Source organism: Sturnira hondurensis, unplaced genomic scaffold (genome assembly GCF_014824575.4).
Source record: "Sturnira hondurensis isolate 20B ecotype Veracruz unplaced genomic scaffold, ASM1482457v3 Scaffold0022215, whole genome shotgun sequence".
NCBI classification, from domain to species: domain Eukaryota; kingdom Metazoa; phylum Chordata; class Mammalia; order Chiroptera; family Phyllostomidae; genus Sturnira; species Sturnira hondurensis.
The window spans coordinates 8,322,394-8,340,752 of record NW_028094846.1 but is presented as its reverse complement, the minus strand read 5'-3'; the positions used below and the strand labels follow the sequence as shown (position 1 = coordinate 8,340,752).

Here is an 18,359-nt window from a genome sequence, read left to right as displayed (position 1 = left end):
TGTGCGGTGAGGCCCTAAGTCTCCCTGGCTTAGCCACCAAGTCACCTTCAGGGATGGATTCTTTCCAGCTCATCGGACCTGTGTCTGACTGTCTGCTCTCGTTTGAGAGTCTGTCAAACATTTTCACCAAGAGGCAGGGAGTGACTTCTGGGGTGCAGGGTGTATGCGTCTGAACGCGTGTTTATCTGTTTCATTGCGAGTATAAAATTCCTTTGACGTCTCATGCTGCTTAGTAAAAGTCAACACAAATTTGAATTTTGCTCCACAGTATTCAATAGTGTAATACTTACGTTTGTTAAAGTTAGAACATAGTTTGCAATTGCTTGTGGGATAACATCAGAGCTTATCCAGTGCACCCAACATCATCACTGGGGCTACAACTACTCGAGTGTGTGACGCACTGGGCGGCACTTTATTGACGTTTCTCATTCTGGTGTTTTTACTTGAACCCATTCTTTTTTCCTGTGTAGTCGTGTGACATAGGTTATCTGCATTCCCTTGGTCTGGTGGCTCCATGGGACACTGGATTAAGTGTAAAGGAGAAGTGTGGTTGTCACAGCGTCGTGGGGACTCAGCTTATCCTTCTCTGGCGATTGTGTGGAACGCTCCCTACACACTTCATAGCATGTCCAGGGAGAGGAAAACAGCTAACATTTATTAAGTATTTAATGGGTTACCAAATACTTTGTAGGCGTTTAATCTAAATATACTCTTCCTAGCTCCATGAGGTGGGTTCTGTTATTACCCCCATCACACAGAAGATGAAAAGGAGAACCTGAATAGCATGACCCTGGGTTCATGCAGCCAGCAGATGATGGGGCTGAGATGCACACCCAGGCAGCGTTGTTCTGGGGCCACCAGGTGGCACTGCTCCTCTGGGGAGTGTGTCCCACTGGCCTTGGGGGCTGGGAGAACTCCCCAAACACATTACAGCCTTTTATTTCATTCAGCGGGTGCTGAGCCAACTGTGCCCATCGGAGCTTGAGGTGAGGTCAGAAGTCCCAGCAGCACCCATCCATCACCCTCCTCGTCCTGGACCAGGGGCCATCAGTCAAGTGGGAGGGGTGAAGAGAGGGGGCATGGGGCCACCTCTGCCAGCCCAGGGCTGATAAGGAAGGATGGGGCCATTCTTCTTTTCCTGAGTGACATATTGTTCTCTAGCTCCTGGCATCAGAGGCAGGTTCGTGGAGGGCAGGTTCGCAGGCAGCCAGGAAGGGACACTGAAAGGAGTGCTTTTGTCGAGGCTCCTACGTGGGATCCCTCATCCTGTAGAAAGCCCTAATTGGGCCCAGGCCTTCACTCCTGAGCTTGTGCTGCGAGAGCCAATTCCAGGAAGGGCGCCGGCAGCTCCTGGTGCCTGTGCCAGGCTAATTGTCTCTGGCTCTCGGACCATGTTTTTCTGGCACCCGTCCTTCCTGATAATTGGACTGCTGAGTGGCACCTGTTGCTATGCGTTTTGTCCGACACCCCGCTCACCAGAAGGAGGAGGTCACAGCCTAGGAGGCCAATCACTGGCCGAGGCCATGGGCTCCATCGCGCCAAGGCTGGTCCCAAGTGGTGGCTTTGATGGAGTCGAATCAAGGCTTCTGGCCAGCTGGGTGATCTTGGTTAAGTCACATCACTTCTCCGGACCTCAGTCTTGTCATCCATACAGCAAAGATCTGGAGTTAACACTCCAGGAATGCAGGTGGTGTTGTGGGCCAGGACTAACATTGGGTTATAAGCCAAAAGAATCACATTAGCGGCTCACGCATGTCACTGTGATACGTCGGAACCCATCCCTGGAGGTCTGCGCCTGTGTCCTAACTGACCGTGCGCTGTTCCTGCTGTGGTGTGCGTCCTTCTCCAGTGACTCTTCCCAGGAGGGTTAAAAACGGTGGTGAGGCCATTAATGAGCAAGGTGTCAGGGCCCACAACTGGGGTAAGAAACCACGTCTATGGTCAGAGAACCCTACAGTCCATGGCCCGGTCCGAGGAGTCAGTTCAGGCGTTGAGACAAAAACCTGAGAGTTCAGGCACATTAGTGTGGTGACCCTGAGAGCCACTAGGGTGGCTGTCCCTGCACTAGTGACCTCTTGGGAGGTGAACTGGTTCCCAGCTTGTCGAAGGCAGGGACCCTGTCCTTCAAGTTGTCTTGTGTCAAATCCTGGCATCTTATGGAGACTAAGTATTTGTTGAAAGAAAGAATACACTCTTGGGGCCTTTTTAGAGCAAATTCTGAATTTTATTCCCACCCCACAAATTATTGAGATATAATTGACCAATAACATTGTGTAAGTTTCTGATGTATAAAACAATTTTCTGTGTTTTAAAATATTAATTCAAAAGAGAACATGAGCTTCTCAGTCTTTACCATAATAATGCTGAAAAAATGTATTCTGCAACTGCAAGAAATCATTTTCTCATTGTAACAGAACATCTTTCAGGGCCTTCAGTTCAATGCTAGGCATTTGAATTTGCCCTCCCTTAGAGAATACACTGGGTACACAGCCACGGCCCCATGGGGAGAAGCATGAATGAGGAAAACCAAACCAGACAGGCCAGGTATTTACGACTCTGCTTCACCAATGGAAATACCTTACCTTTTCTAAGAGAAAAGATAATACTGATTTACAGAGAATTCTCAGTTACATAGGTGACGTTTCACCAGCACTTCATCCCCCTAGTCACCCTCACGAGCTACGTGTTGTCATTCCCTGTATGGCGAAGAAGAGACTCAGACTTGGGGAAGTTAGGTCGCAGAGCCGGCTGGTGGCAGAACCGCGGGTTGAACAGCCCAAAGGCAGTGCTTTCCTGGCCCGGCTGGGCTGCCTGCGGGCTTCCTGGGTTTCCTGTCCCTGGTGCCTCTGTTCTTTGTTTGCTGTGGGGGTTTGAATGCTCTCCTGTGTGGGAGAACTCGGCCCAGCCCACGGCCAGGCAAACAGGAGCCCTGGGTTCATTGCAAGCCCGCCAAGTCAGGTGCGCCCCACACGCGGTGGCCGGGCCGTACTTTGCCCTAGCGAGTCAGCTCCGTGGAGGCCGGGCAGTTGCAGAGGGGACTGGCTGGCTGTCCATGGGAGGGCCCGGTGAGTCTTGCTGGATGTGGCACCTGGACTTTGACAGTCGCCACGAGGAGAGGAGACGACACTCCCGGGCTAGGCTGCTGGGCTGCACGGAAGGCAGGTGGAAGGGCGTCCGAGCAGGTGTGTGGGAACGCTGGCTCCTTTGTTTCCTCTCTCTTACCTGTGCTTGCTGACCTGCCAGACCAGGCGGCCAGGGAGGGTCCTTTAGGTGATGGTGCAAGTGTGGCTTGTCACCGCGGATGTAACGCCTTCATTCTGGAAATCCTAGGCGCTTTGGGGTTGGTGTCCTTCATTACAGAGCTCCAACTTGCCGGAACTGATATCTCTTGAAAACCAAATGACCGGATTTGGGCGAAGAGACTGGGCACTGTGCCTTTGCACTCGGGGCGGGCTGTCTAGTGAAGATGTCCGTGGACAGGGGCAAAGAGACTTCCTTACGTGTGTCCAAATTGTATTGAGTCCTGTGGGCCTTCAGGGAAGACCCTCACACCTTTCACAGCTGTGGCATTTGGCCTTTGCTGGGATTTGCTGGGAAAAGCCTGGCTTTTTTCAAGAAAGTGGGTAACAGGGGGCAGAGGGTGCTGGCTTCCGGAGCTGTGACTGACCTTGAGGTGGAAGGCCCTCCGGGTGTGGTTTGCGCAGCGCTCTTGGCTCAGAACAAATGGTGGGCCCTGGCTCCCGCGGAGCGAGGGCTCGATGTCAACACATGCCCTTTGACCTTTGGTGCTGATGAGAAGTTTTACTTTCGCCTGGGAGTTTCAGGAGTGGGAGCAAGTGAACTGGCCTCCATCAGAATCTTTCACCTGAAAACAGTCCCCCACGGAGAGAAAACGGGGGGTGAGACAGAGCTCAGGCGTTGTCCCCACACGAGGGACTCCCGGAGCTGGAGCAAAGCCTGGCGCACACCTGCCTGTGGAGGCGCCGGTGCCGGTCTGCTCTGTGTGGTGGGCCAGGGAGCTGGGAGGGCCGGCCCTTGTCCCCGGGGGGGGACAGAATGAGTGGGGAACATCAGTTTGGTTCTGGGGAGACTTCTAGGTTTTAACATCCGTCGCCAGGGGATCACTGGACAGGGCTCTCTCATGTTGTCGGCCCTCCTGGACTGGAGCAGGCGTGGCCATAGTACCATGGTACGGGGAGAGTTCTAAGAGGTTCAGAAAAAGATGTCTTTTCAGGTCGATTTGAGCTTCTTTTTGTTGAGGAAATGCCTTCAGCTGCTCCCAACCCTCTGCTCTTTATCTCTAACCCTGCTATTTATTGAAACAATCCCCACAGACCAGGCTGAGGGTTGGGCATGCCCTAAATTATTCTAATTCTGACTGTAGCCCTGCAAGTGAGTTGTTAGGATTCCCATTTTATGGATAAGGACACTGAGGCTTCGGAAAATGAACTAGCTAATAAGTGGCAGAGCTGGGGTTTGAACCGTGGTCTATAGCCCTGTCTAAGGCCCGCCCTGTTTCCGAGATAGCGTGGGCCCCCACAGTGAATGTTAAGTCAATATTTGCTGGTGGAATAAGTGGCCATTTCTTTAATTGGAATACTTTGATAGTGTTTTGGAGCTTCGTCTATTACTGTTCTCTCTCCCAGGCCCCCCTTATCTATTGCTGTTCCAACTAACTATACTTTTTGGTTTTTAAAGCAACATCAATATAGTTGTCTAGCCTGTTATTTATTTCATGCATCTGTTTGAGATTTTTTCCCCCTAGGTACTTCTATGTCAGTGTCCATTTGGCTTGTTCTAGATAAAAGATTTTGGGAACCAAAAATGCTTCCCCCCCCCAAAAAAAAACCTAATTAACCATCATGTTTGGATATAAGCCTGATCATTTGTTTGGTCTTTTTGTTTTGTCTGCAGGGAGATGAAATAACTACACAGCTGACTGTAAACAAGAGAGAAGGTCAGAAGGTCAGGGATGGAGCCTGGGACTCCCCAGTGGCCGTCACAGCCCCGGGGGAGGCCCCCAGCCCAGTCACAGGGTCCAGACCACGGCCTTTGGAGAGACGGGTATCTTCGGCCTGCCCCTCACCCTTGGCATGGTGGAGAGAGGTTCCGTCAACGGCAAGATGTCCGCAGGAGCCCCCAGCCACGGAGGGACCCTAGGGCAGACCGCCAGCAGCCCAGGCCTGTGTCCGGGGGCGACTATTACGAAGGTGGCCATCCCCATCAGCTGTATTCACGGTACGCTGTTGGAGCTCGGAATGGGCCCAGCTCTGCTTTGTGCTTATGGACACATGGTTCTTTTCCCTCCTCCTTTTCCTTTTCCTTCTCTCCCCCCCCCCTTCCCTCTCCTCCTACTACATTGATTCAGTTAAACACTCTTCTCTCCCAAATTGAATTTTGGTGACTGAAAGTAGTATTACCTTCTTCTGTACCCCCTGGTGGGGCTTCTTAAAGAAGCCATCAGAACGTCTGTGTTTGGGTGTTGGGGGCGGGGGAGAGGGTAGAAAGGAGGAAAGAATGGAGAAATTCAAGAGAGCAGAGGGAACCTAGGGGCCCCTGTAAAAACTTCCCCATTGTTTGTGGACCACACCCCCCAGCACCGAGAAGAGCCCTAGTAGCTAGAACAGTACCTAGAGTACGATGAGCATCCAGAAACAGTAGGCGTTGAATGAATGAAGGGGAACGTAAAAGAAATCAGCCTCAGAAGAAGCAGATATAAGCTTGCAGGCCCCAAGTTCAGAAGGAGGAGGTCTCGGTGAGGTCATTCTAGGTGGGAGGTTCTGGAGTTCCCACCCCTGAGTTTTCACTGATAGGGAACTTAACCTATTAGGGACCGCTGGGAGCTCTTCCTGTTCACTCTGGCTTTTCCAGGTGGGGTGATACATACCTGCTTACAGATTCAGGGTTGAAATTATGACCACTATTTTAAAGAATTTTGCCTCTGTGAAGTGCTAAGGAATTATTAACTGATAAAAGCACTAACAACCCGGCGTTTCTTTCCCTGGCCTTTCTGTATCTTCTGGTCTTCTCAAAGGAAGGTACGTTGAGGACAGAGGCAGTAAAAGCAATCAGATGTAAGATAGTTCCAATAGTTTTTCTTTCCGTCTCATTTCCATCTGTAGTATGCTTGAGAATTACAATGGCATATTGGATACTCACACAGTCGTCTCGGGAAGGGGTTTGCTAAGATGCTGTCTTGTGTGGTGGGATGTCTGTACTTGAAGAGTGAGGAGGACCATGGAGCAGAAAGAGCTTATAGCTGTGGCTTTGCTGTGAAAATCCCAGCTTGGTTCTGAAACTGAGACGTTACCTCTGTGCCGACTCGATTTCCTGCTTATCGGATCTAGAATTAACCGCGACTTTTAAAAGGGATTCTAGGCTGAGGACACAGTTCTCTCCTCTGAGGTGGCTTCCTGGGTCCAGTCTTCCTCTGGTTTTTCTCTTCAAGAATCTTTGCCACACTCATTCTTGAATGGCTGGGCCTTCTCTGTGACATTTTAGGCCTGGCACTGAAGACCCGTATCTGAGCTACCACCCTTCAGCTCTAAGGGAAGAATATGCTTATGGAAATTATTACTACCGAGGGCACCCACAGCTGCAACTAGAAGAAAGAGGTATGCAATGTCCTCCCAGAAGCCTCTGGGGCAGGACAGAGGCCCAGGCAGCCCAGGGTGCCCCCTGGACACACTGCTCTGCTGAGGTGGAAAGAACTCCTGCCCCTTCTTTCTTGGTCAGACAAGGTCACAGCAAAGACACTAGTGCTTGTTGTCTCCAGGAGAGATAAAAAGCAGTCATTTTTCTTTGTCCGTGTCGGTGATGGCACTGATGTCCTTCTGTTGCTAATATTATGGATACTTTGCACTTTATTCACATTTTTTTTCCTTCTACTGCTCAATGTGGTGCAAATGACCTTCTCTGACCAAGGTGTACCTGGGCTGGGGTGCGTCCAACCATCACTTACCCTGAGGGTGCAGACGGGCACCACTAGGAATCTGCACCCTACACAACAGTAAGGTTGTCGGTGTATGCTCATGGAAGCTAGCAAAGAGAAAATCTATTTCAACACTGAAAATGCACACACACACAATACCCTGAGTTGTACAATGGTAAGGAGCCATACTGATAGGTTCAGGGGGCACTGAGGCGCCACTCGGGGATGTTCATCATTAGCTCTCACTGACCAATTTGACCAATTTTATTCAGTTTGGCAAATGTGCTTCTGTGCTTGCTGTGCCCCAGGGACTCAGCCCCATAGCTTGCAGGTGACTTTCTGAACTTTCTGGAGCCGGGACGTGACCTGCTTTATTCTGTTTTTTTTTTTCTTTCTTTCCTTCTTTTTTTCCTGAGGGTGCAGTGCCAAGGCAAGCAAGTCCTTACTTCTGGCCTGAAGATTATCGAGATCCAAAGTACCTCCATGAACATCACCATGAAAACCAGAAGAGCCCGCTGGGGATGCACAGCGTGACCCCATTCCAGTGAGTGTGCAAGGAGAGGCCAGGTTGACACGGCCCAGCCCCACCGGACTGCATTAGGGAAACCCAGTGCATCTGGTGTTGAGCCCGCATCGCCAGAAGCCTGTCTGCTTCTGCTGTATGGTGTGGCGGTTTGCTCCCGGGGTGTAGCCCAGGATGGCCCAGGCTGCCTGTTGGCAGGAGCCCGGGGCAGAGCGATTCTTCACCCTGAGACGTGACTCCCAGACCTGGGCTGGTCTGGGTGCTGTTGCGTGAGGTCCGCACTGAAGTGGGGAGGGACTTCATGCTGTCTTGGCTGCAGAACAGGTGTGGCCTTGCGGGAGTTCTCACGATAGGGCCCTGCTGGGGCTGGGAGGGTCCCCCTCTCCACTCCTGTGCACTGAGAACGGGCCATCCTCTGGGATAAGGCGAGCAGGGAATGGGGACAGCCTTCGGTTCAGGCATCTGTCCTGGCGGCCTTAGGCCTGGCATCCTTCCGTGCAACACACCCACCCAACTGCTCTGATTTACGCTGTTCCAGGATGCCAGGCTGCAGGGACCAACCCCACCCTGCAGTGTTTGGGGCGGTTTCTGTCACTGCCCCCGGGGAGCACAGGGGCCCCTGTTGTGCTGGTACTCATGAACCGAGGTGGTGCACAGAAGGACCGTGCTTTCTCCCTGTGGCACCCAGGCTGACCTGACCCCGTCCGCCCCTTGCCACAGGGCGGCCTCTGGCAGAGGGCCACTCAGCCTGGCCAGCTCGCCCAGAAACCCTCCCCTGTCCCTGTCATTTTGCTGCAGATCTCAGAGCGGGAACCTGTACAGAGACAGCCCTGCTTCTAACTCTGGACAGGAGAGGCCTGGGGACTTCTTTCCAGAGAGTGGGCTCTCCAGGGCCCAGGAGAATAAGGTAACCGGAAGTGACGTGGGGGCAGGGGACTGTGACAGTGCCTCACAACGGACTTTGTCAGCCGTGGCAGGGCAGGGTCCGTGGGGTGGGAGTCCCAGCGCATGCAGGCTGAGGGGCCCAGTGCAGCCCCGCCCGGCAGAGCCTCCCTTCGTTCTCGCCTTTCCATTTCAATCTGAAGGGCCTGGGGCCCTAATCTGGTCCTTTTGCACTTTCGTCAAATTGGCTGGGTCAGGAAATGTCACCCGAGTCTCCCTGAGGTGGTGGAGAGAGGAGAAGAGGCTGCCACCAGGACCCTGGGGGACTAGCAACTTGCGTCACCCAGGTAGTGGGGAAGCTGCTGGAATCTTATAAAGACAGGCCTGGAAAGCAGAGCTCGAAACCGTGCTCAACTTTTTAGCAAACCCTCTCTGTCTCCTAAAATCTTACTGTGTGTACTGCCTGGGCCATACATACACTGAAACTCTAAACAATTTTTTAAATGAACATCTATTTTGGAAAAATTTTAGATTTATGGAAAAGACGCAAAGATGCTATCGAGACAGGCTCTTACTGTTTGACAGTCTTGTATACATTTTGTTCCCCTGACCGGCTCTGTCCGATTTGGGGGAACAGTCCCTTCTGTATAACGAGCTCGAGGCAGGCCAGGGCACATGGCCAGGGCACCAGCCCTCAGAGCAGTGGTAGTAACAGCACAATAGCAGCAGCCACTCACGGGTACGGCACTTGGCCACGTGCAAACAGCTCTTGTACCCAGTGTTTCACTTGTCCCTTCCCAGGAGGTAAGTTCCATGAGTTTCCTCTACACCTGTAGCCCAGGGAAAACACAGTGTCTGGAGCATAGTAGGTGCTCATTAAGTAGCTGGTACATGCACTGTGCCGGGCAGGTGTGATGATCTGTATGACAGGTGAGGGTGCCCAGCTCAGAGTCACTGGTCACTAAGCCATAGCAGCTCAGTATAGACAAAGCTGGGATCTGAATCCCAACCTCCTGATTCCCCACCGGGCTCAGGGCCTGCACTCTTTCCACTGGGCCGTACACATTCTTTAGCACACACCTGTCGGCTGAATCGTCCATTCTTTTCCTTGCAACACATCCCCATGCGCTGTACTTATTTGAAAGTTCCGATTTCATTGCTCTGTGCAACACTTGGGGGCACTCTTGCCCTGAAACCGCTTCTGATTCTTCCCGTGTGTTTCTTTGGCTTCCACCTGCAGCCACCGCTGACCAGCAAGTCCAACCTTCTGCAGCAGCAGGAGTCTGGCCTCAGCTCCAGCAGCTACGAGCTCAGCCAGTACATGGCAGATGCCTCCGAGTCCTACCACCCCGTGGCTTTAGCAGCCTGGAGACCAATTCAGGACGGTGGGTACTGACGTGACCAAGGAGTTGGTTGCGTCCCATGGGAAGAAGGCTGGGTGGCAAGTCCCTTGGAAAGACACCATCACCCTGGTTTCCAAGAGTGGGTCATTGGTTCACCTCATCTCCCTGCAGAGGTCTTCAGGGCAGACAGGCCAACTTGGCTCCATTCCCCAGCTTTTCCCTCTTCCTGGACTTTGCATCATAGTGGGTTCTTGGAAGGGAACCCAGCCCCCACCAGGCACTTCTAGGTGCAGGTGAAGGAAGTGGGCGCAGGAGTCAGTTTGGTAAAGCAGAGGCAGGTCACAGAGCATGACTGCTCTGTCCGGATGTGGATGGTTAGTTAAAAGTCCTGGCCTCTCATCGTCACCGAGAATCTGGTCTCCGTGTACTGTTAACATTTGGACCAACCCTCAAAGGCTTGCATTATACTCTGACAGAGTCTCAGGGGCTTAAATCTGACTCAAAGCATGGGCTGCTTCTAAGGGTGTGACCCACCCAGCTCCCAGGTGGAATTTGGACAGAGATGCGTCCGTGGCATGTTCCTAAGTCCAGGAAAGCAGCGGCAGCCATGCTAACAGTGTTCACCTGTGTCTGTTGGCCAGAGGACGTCTCGGCAGCTGGCTCCAAGGCGCCCATGAAGTTCTGTATCCCCCATGTGCCTGTGAGTTTCGGGCCAGGAGGTCACCTGGTGTGTGTGTGCCCCAGCTCTCCCAGCGAAGGGCAAGCGGCCCTGGTCGAACTGCACAGCATGGAGGTACACGAGAGTCTGCGTCCCCCGCATGCCCGCACGCTGCTGCCCCCTGCTTCCTCTCATTGGAGCCTGGGCATCTCCAGAAACGGGGCCCCTTGTGGGGAGCTGGGAGCCGTGCACCCTGCGGGGGGGCGCTATGTGTGCAGAAAGGGGCGGGGTTCTTCTCTGAAAAAGTGATATTTGACTTAACGTTTTTCCTGAGATGCCGCTGGCGCAGTTTCAGCAACTGGAGAACTCACTCGTGCTCTACCTTCTCTATGAGACGCTGAGCCTCACCTTGGGACCCTGGCCTCGGGCTCTGGCCCTGGGCTTGACCGAAAGGGGCATTGGGTAGACAGAGTCTGGAAGAGCAAATCTAATTTTTGTTCCAGGTTATTCTTAATGATTCTGAGGAGCAAGAGGAGATGAGAACTTTCTCAGGACCCCTGATCCGGTAAATCACCCTGTGAGCCGCCAAGGGAGGGCTTTTGAAACCTATAGTCTTCCAGCTCAGAGTAGGATTTGGGGGGATTTGCTCTTGGCTTCTCTGAAAGAAAGTGTCGATCCCCAATGCACTTGAATTCTCTGTGCTACCAGGCAGAGCCCAGTGGGGTCTGAACCTTTTTCCGCAAGCGATTCAGTGTTTGAAGGTCCAGAAGAAAAATTAACGTAAATGTTTAAAAATATGAAGGGGGTTCCATTTTGCAGCAGCGACATAGTAGGAGGTTTCAGTGTTCTGTGTGCCTAACAGACATGGAGGAGGGTCACAGACAAGTCCAGTGGAGTAGGGCAAAATAGGCTTGCCTTTTTCTGGAGAAATAGCACAGCCCTTGTGAGTTCCTGGACAGTGTGCAAGTCTGCCCTCTGCAGGATTCAGCTAGAACTGCTTTTAAAAGCCCTTTGCTGGGCAGAGTCCTGGCTGATGTCGGAGGACCGGGGTCCCAGCCCCAGGAATCCTACTAACTAGTGACACCAAGGCAGACAGCTCAGTGAGCTCTCTCTAGCCTTAGTTTTCCCTTTAAGAAATGATGTAACACCGGCCGATCAACGCTGTTATATAAACATATTCGTATCCTGAATCTCCCCCTCCAGGCAAGTCCCCATCTAGTATTTTGACAGTGTCTCCAGGTGAAGCTGAGTTGTCTGTTTCCCACACTGGGGCAGCACCAAGTTGCGTGTTTGGACACTAGCGTATTGGTTCCAACGGGGCACTGATTTTATTGAATGGCCTCAGGCACCCAGTGCTGCCTGTTCGTTGAGCACTCCATACATGCCACCCAATGTGCTGATTCCTTTTTGTTGGGAAATGGATTCTTAAAATGATGCCTGTCTTATGGGAGAAAGCCGGGGCCCCGAGGAGAGAGACGCTTGTGTGTAAGCGGAGACGTGTGGCAAGCAAGGTTTAAACCTGGGTTTGAACCCGACTCCAAAGTCTGGGCTCTTGCCCTCCCCCAAGGCAATCGCTTCAGGTCTTGGGGCCTCCGTCTCCGTCTCCTCACCTGCGACATGGGGAGAGTGACCGTGAGAATCTCTGAAGTCCCGTCCTGTTTCCCAAGGAGAGGACCATCCTGTAGCCGCAGACTCATTCCCTGTCCCAGCCCAGCCAGTGGCTGTGCACCATGGGAGGAGCCCCTGGTCCCCACGGGGAAGTGTCTGCCTCTTACCCTTCGCTCCCTGACGTCTGTCCTTAGGGAAGACGTCCACAAGGTGGACATCATGACGTTTTGCCAGCAGAAAGCAGCCCAGAGCCGCAAATCCGAGACCCCAGGGAGCCGAGACTCCGCTCTGCTGTGGCAACTGCTTGTTCTCCTTTGCCGGCAGAATGGGGTGAGTGTTGCCTCTCGGAGGTTTGGGGGTGGGCAGGAGCAGCTGGATTGAAATGTCAGCCTTCCTGGGGTAAGTAAGGTTCGGCTTACGGCGTAATTATCAAAGGTAATAGTAAAGAAGCCACACATGCCCCCCAAGTGTTCCCCTGTTAGTACCAGTTTGCCAACCACCCCCCCTCGCCCCCCGCCGCCTTTGGGGTATTGAGAAGTCGTTGGGTCACTGCACCAGGCGGCAGCACGCCTGTGAGAGTGTGGGTGTTCCCAGAAACCTGGTGGCACCCCCACGGGATACAGCAACCCAGGGCTGGCTTCCCCACAAAGAAGGCAGGCACTCCCGGGTCTGCTTCTTCAGCCTGGGCTGTGCCGTGAGGAGGAGGAGGAGGATCCTTTCTCCCTCCTGTCACTGGCTTTGCCTTGCAGTCCATGGTGGGGTCTGACATTGCGGAGCTGCTGGTGCAAGACTGCAAGAAGCTGGACAAGTACCAGAGGCAGCCGCCCGTGGCCAATCTCATCAGCCTGACGGAGGAGGACAACAGCCCGGTGCTGAGCGTGGGGACCCCGAACCTGCTCACGGGGGAGATTCCCCCCAGTGTGGAGACGCCTGCGCAGATTATGGAGAAATTCACCAAACTGCTCTACTACGGAAGGAAGAAGGCGAGTGCGCCCCCGCCAGGCTTGTTTTAAAAAAGTGACCGCGGTCTGTCCCCATCGCTCTGCCCTCCTGGCTGCGGGGTGATACAGGGTCCCGCACAAGTGACGCATGCTACAAAATCGTAAGCATGTAACCGTGTAACATAACAATATCACACTCAAGCACACCATGGGACAGTTTAGGTGAAACGTTCAAATGAAAACTGTAAATTGTTACATCCATATGTAACAACAACCCTAACCCTAACCCTAACCTGACCAACCACACCCAAGCAGGCGTTAACTTCTGTATCTATACCCATTTCATAGCACTTCAGCTCAGGAAGGTGCAAAGAAGAAAAGAAAACCACGAGGGAGCACATTTTCAGTCTGATATTTAAGGAGTAAAAAAGAATTCAAATGTAGATCATCGTTTCTTGCTTATCACTCTTGAATCTGGATCAATTTGGTTTTCTCAAACTCTATAGATATTAAGAAATATAATCTTCAAGTCTCTATTTCTAGTTAAGGAAAGGAAAGCGACTGTTTTTCTCATTCCATCTGTAAGCAAAACAAACTTCGAGTGGTGTTTTTCTTAATAATCTTTCAAACCCTCTGAATATATTGGGCGTTGAAATATCACAAACAGAACTTAATTACATAGTTAACGACGGTGTGGGTAAAACAAAATAATTACCAGTTTTTCAAAATGACAGAAGTATCCTGAAATCAGAAGGTGTGTGTTACAAATCTATTTCTCTTTCTGCATAAGCAGCAGTGAACACGTCCCAGACACCTTTGGACTGCACGGAAACAAAGCGGCAATGGCCGGGATGTTCTGCTAGCTAACGTTTTGATAGATTTCCTTCTAGCATTTTCTATGCATATATATTCGAAAGCAAATTAAATCATATCTACAAGTATGTCTTTTTCCCTAAGGTTATATGGTGAAACATTCCCACGCCATTAAAATGCACTGTTTACAAATGACTGGGCACTATCCCATCATTTGACGGCATCTGATTTTATTTAAGATCCATTATTATTGACTATGTAGGCTATCTACATTTTTGTCACCCATCACAAATGATACCGTTTGAATCCTTTGTCACATAAGTCTTTGCTGGATCTTTTCATTATTATTTTTTAAGGATAGATTCCTAAAAGTGACATCACCAGGTTGAAGGGCATGCATTTTCTAAAAAGATCTTAATATACACACTAAATTAGTTTCCAGAACGTTTGTTACAAGCTGTATCCCCACCCGCGGTATCTAAGATGTATCTGCCAATATGAATACTTTCATTCCACAGATGAAGTGATGTCTTGCTTAATTTTTTGACATATAAATCAGACAACTTTATTTTTATATTATTTAAATTTTTCCTGAGATATATTTGGCAAATAAAATGGTAAGATTTTAGAGTGTATAATGTAAAGATTTAACGCAGGTATATTATGCAAAGGGATCCCCCCATTGAGCTAATTAACGCTTTCATCACTCACAAATTTACCTACTCTTGCGCCTTGTTTAATTTCGAAGTCAAACTCGCATTTTATGAAAGTCTTTAATGAACTTAGTAATATTTGGATGTATGATTAAAATCAATTTGAATCCATTTGGTTCAAAAGATTTAAAAAAGGATAAAATGGGGGCAATGGTGCCCCTCGCCCAGCCACTGGGTCTCTGCCTGAGCTACATCCAGAGATGTTGCACGCGCGTGAGATGACTTTCTCCCTTTCTCATAGCATAGCGTTCACCCCTCGTCACCTTCTGTTTTTTATTTAACGAAATATCTTGGCACGTGTTTCCGGTAACAGGACAGGCCGTAAATACTCCAGGCTGGCGATGGCTGGGCTCTGCTGCCTGCGAGTGAACCCGCGGCGTGGTGGTGGTCCAGCAGGTCCTCGGATCCTGGATAACTTCCACGGGTCACGAAATAGTGTTTTGACTTTTCCAACCATCTAAAAACGCAAAAGCCATTCTTCGCGTGTGGGCAGAATCTGGCCCTCAGGCCGCATTTTGCTGAGCCCCGCCCCGTGTAATATGTAAATATCTTCCTCGTTGTGCCCGAGGACTGCACGGGGCTCTGTAGATCAATTATAGGGGATGAAACCCTTGTATCCTGACATTTAGGCTACGTCCAGCCTTTTGCTGTCACCAACGAGGCTGCAACGCACGGCCATTGTCATTTCACCTTGTGCGAGAGTACACGTGTGATACACTTTGGGAACTGGAGGTGTTCTGCGGGGGCGGACAGTTTGTGATTCTGGTAGCTATTTAAACTTGCCTGACTAAGGGTCTCCAGTTTACTCTACCCGCGGTGCACGAGGTTGGTGGGACCTGGGGGTGTGGAACTCAAGGACACTGAGGGCAGGCTGTGTCGCCTTGTCGCTTGTATTCTGATACCCAGTCCTTGGGGGGAGCTGCTCCTCGCGTTTTTGGCGCTCAGGTCCACAGGAGTGTTGCGTGCCTTTGCCGGCAATGATTAGGCTAAGTGGCGGCTATGTTTGAGGAGCAGCTAAGGAAAGAGAACCATGGATTCTGACAAAGTCAAGGCTGGAGAAAGGGACAACGTGGACAGACAGAACAGCAAAAGCCCCTTTTGTGTGACTTTTGTTTTGTGTCCACAGAGGGGCGCTCAGAGTCTTGTGGAGGCCCCATCTCTTGCCCAGGGGGCAGTGACTCCTAAGCGCAGTGGCTTGTTCTTGCTGTCAGAGGAAGGAGGGGGATGTGACACCTCAACCCGGGATGTGATGTTTCATTTCCAGGAAGCCTTGGAGTGGGCCATGAACAACCACCTGTGGGGCCACGCTTTGTTCCTGTCCAGCAAGATGGACCCCAGGACCTACAGCTGGGTCATGAACGGGTGAGCCGGGGACTCGCAATGGAGACCAGCGGTGCGGAGAGGCCTCCCCACCAAATTGGGGGGGGGGTGATGGTGGGAGAAATGCAGGAGGCATCGAGGCACCCGCCCCCCGAGCATTTGTCCGGGATCCCTTCTCCAGATTCTTACGATCAACACACAGACACGCTCTGTCTACCTGCGACGGTGAAGAGAACGTTTCAGCAATATCTCCCTGAGTGAGGGTTTCCAGTGGGTTTCTACATGGTGACAGCCTCTGTCTCTGGAGGGGGCTGTTCTGGACAGTCCCATCAGCAAAGGCATAGGAACGATCACTAAGGTTAACTGACGGGGCCTTAGCGCTGAGCGTTAGTGCATGTCCACTGCTCAGTCTTGCAGTGGAGACGTCGGTGCTGAGAAGATGGTAGGGAGGTGGGGGAGCAGGACCGTGAGCTGTGGCAGGAAAGGCGTCTATAGATCCTGCAGTCTTCACCCAGGGCACTGGGAGATTACGGGACTGAGGGATACTTGTAGTCAGAAATCATGCCAGTACGCCAGGATCCGAGTGCCCGGTGGACCAGGACAAAGGCCAAAGGCCCAAACCAGGACGAGACAGGAATGGAGGCGTGAGTTCAGAGCCAGGAGTTCGGACTAAGGCAGATGAAACATCGAGAGAGAATTGGATCTGATGGAGGCGGTAGGTCTAGCGGGTGCGGGAGGAGGGCTTCTGAGCAAGGTCTTTCAACCCTAGGTAGCAGCCCTGGGACAGACACACAGCACGGGCGGGGCAACCCTCTTAGCTTCACTTATGTGTAAATCGCCACACATCCCGTGGAGCAGAGCGTCGGCTGGGGTGACGGACACTCTAGTCTAAGCTCCATCTGTAGGGCTGGCACCTGTCACGCTGCCCGGGAGCCCGCTCTTCATGATGGCCTCTGTGGCTGCCTGGGCCCTGGCGCCGTGGCCGTGCACTTGGCCCGCGCATGGGCTGGAGTGGGGAAGAGCACGGAACTTCATCACGCCACGTGCTCTGAGCCTGCGAGGCCAGGGCGAGCTATAAGACAGCGGACGACTTTCCTCGGGGGTTTGGAAAGCAGTCTCCCACTGCCCCGCGTGGGAGCATAGGCTTCTGCTACAATTTTTTTCCCCGGGCCATTGATTCTCGATGGTGCCCAGTGACTTGTGAAAAATACCTCTTTCAATTCAGCTCTAGAGCTTATTCTATCCCTGCCGGGCGCATCTCTTGGTTTGTCATCAGGGGGACCATTGCTGGTCTCTGTTTGATGCCTTTTTGGTTACTGGAAATGGCTGCTTAGTGCCTGTGAGTAAAAGCACTACAGACCCAGGCTGGCAATGAGCTGGAAAACGGGGGGCTGGGAGTTGTAGGAGTGCTGGGGTGAAGGGTGGGGGCTTGCTGGAAAGGAGGGCCCCCCCCCCCCGAGAAGAGGTTCAGGTTGACTGCTGGGGCCCTCTGGGGCTCTTTGAAATGTGGGTGGGTCCCCTCCATGCAGAAGTGGTTACCCAAGAGTTCGGGTGTCATGCAGAAAAACTCCCCCGACCAACCACGAGATCCGCCTGGGTGTGTGGCAGAGTGAAGATTCTGCCCTTCCCCCCACCCCCCAAAAGTGAGAGGGAGAAAGGCACAACCGGAAAGCAGAGAGAAACTCTGGTTCCAAAGGAAGCTGCTAAAACCAAATAGAAACATGTAGAAGGCCCTGTGCCTCCCGGGCAGTGGGTTAAAGGCCCTCCTGGCTGGGTCCCCGCTGACGGCCGCCTCTCCTTGCAGCTTCACCAGCACGTTGGCACTCAACGACCCTCTGCAGACCCTCTTCCAGCTCATGTCCTCGAGGATCCCCCAGGCAGCCACGGTACTCTACGGGACAGGGCCCCCCGGCAACACCCGCCTCCTAGGGCTTTCGGGGGTGGAGCTCCCAGTTCGGGGCTCTGGAACTGGGGTGTAGCTTTGATGATTAAAAATCAAAATAAGAGTTTGTTCATCGCCTACCTTGTGCTATGCACTTTGGTGCATGTTATTTCATGTAATGCGAGGAGGCGGGGACTCCTGTCCCTGTTTGGCTGAGGTAAAACAGGTACTCAGGTGTGAGGGGAGCCACCGCACAGGGCGAGTGGGGAATGGGGTCGGGTTAGCCCAGGTCTGCCGGGTGCCGGAGACCCTGCCCTTCCACAAGGGCTCAGCTGAAGAAGGGGAGAGCCCGTGGCTGTTGCCCAGGCTTCCACAGGCCCTCTTCCTTTCCTCCCCTGCACCTTGACCCTTCACAGTTGGACACGTTTAATTTTGCACGTTGCCTGGACTTGGATTTGGCTCCGGAGACGTGCGAGGCCAGCTGGATAGCTGTCCCATTTTGAGAGGCTCAGACTGTTTGCTCCAAGTAGGCCTCCCTGATCCTTGAAGTCCGGTAACTAGGCTACGTGTTCATCGGCTGCTTGGGTCAGCTTTTCTTGTGGAATTATACAGCACGCTTTTCAGATACGTGTATTCGTATCTTGCAGTCCAGAAAAGTTTTCTTGCATTATATCCTTCAGTGATTGTTTTGCTCTATTATTTTGGTTTTCTTTTCAGAAACTCCATTTACAGGCACCTCATGCAA

At 52.1% G+C, this 18,359-nt stretch overlaps 1 protein-coding gene across 5 annotated transcripts in view; it reads left to right on the top strand.

The window, feature by feature from the left end:
* Window positions 1–18,359, top strand: part of SEC16B (SEC16 homolog B, endoplasmic reticulum export factor) — a 44,439-nt gene that overhangs the window by 6,187 nt on the left and 19,893 nt on the right. For 2 of the 5 annotated variants that reach the window (XM_037035228.1, XM_037035225.1), the window contains exons 1-12: window positions 2,907–3,182; window positions 4,915–5,238; window positions 6,502–6,614; window positions 7,346–7,475; window positions 8,253–8,361; window positions 9,577–9,721; window positions 10,321–10,472; window positions 10,841–10,902; window positions 12,140–12,275; window positions 12,695–12,928; window positions 15,677–15,774; window positions 17,537–17,618. In XM_037035228.1, the coding sequence (XP_036891123.1) occupies window positions 4,973–5,238; window positions 6,502–6,614; window positions 7,346–7,475; window positions 8,253–8,361; window positions 9,577–9,721; window positions 10,321–10,472; window positions 10,841–10,902; window positions 12,140–12,275; window positions 12,695–12,928; window positions 15,677–15,774; window positions 17,537–17,618 (1,527 nt within the window). In that variant the 5' untranslated portion in view covers window positions 2,907–3,182; window positions 4,915–4,972. Of the gene's footprint in view, window positions 1–2,459; window positions 2,545–2,906; window positions 3,183–4,914; window positions 5,239–6,501; window positions 6,615–7,345; window positions 7,476–8,252; window positions 8,362–9,576; window positions 9,722–10,320; window positions 10,473–10,840; window positions 10,903–12,139; window positions 12,276–12,694; window positions 12,929–15,676; window positions 15,775–17,536; window positions 17,619–18,359 lie in introns of those variants that run through there. The other 3 variants (XM_037035227.1, XM_037035230.1, XM_037035226.1) reach the window with 3 other exon arrangements.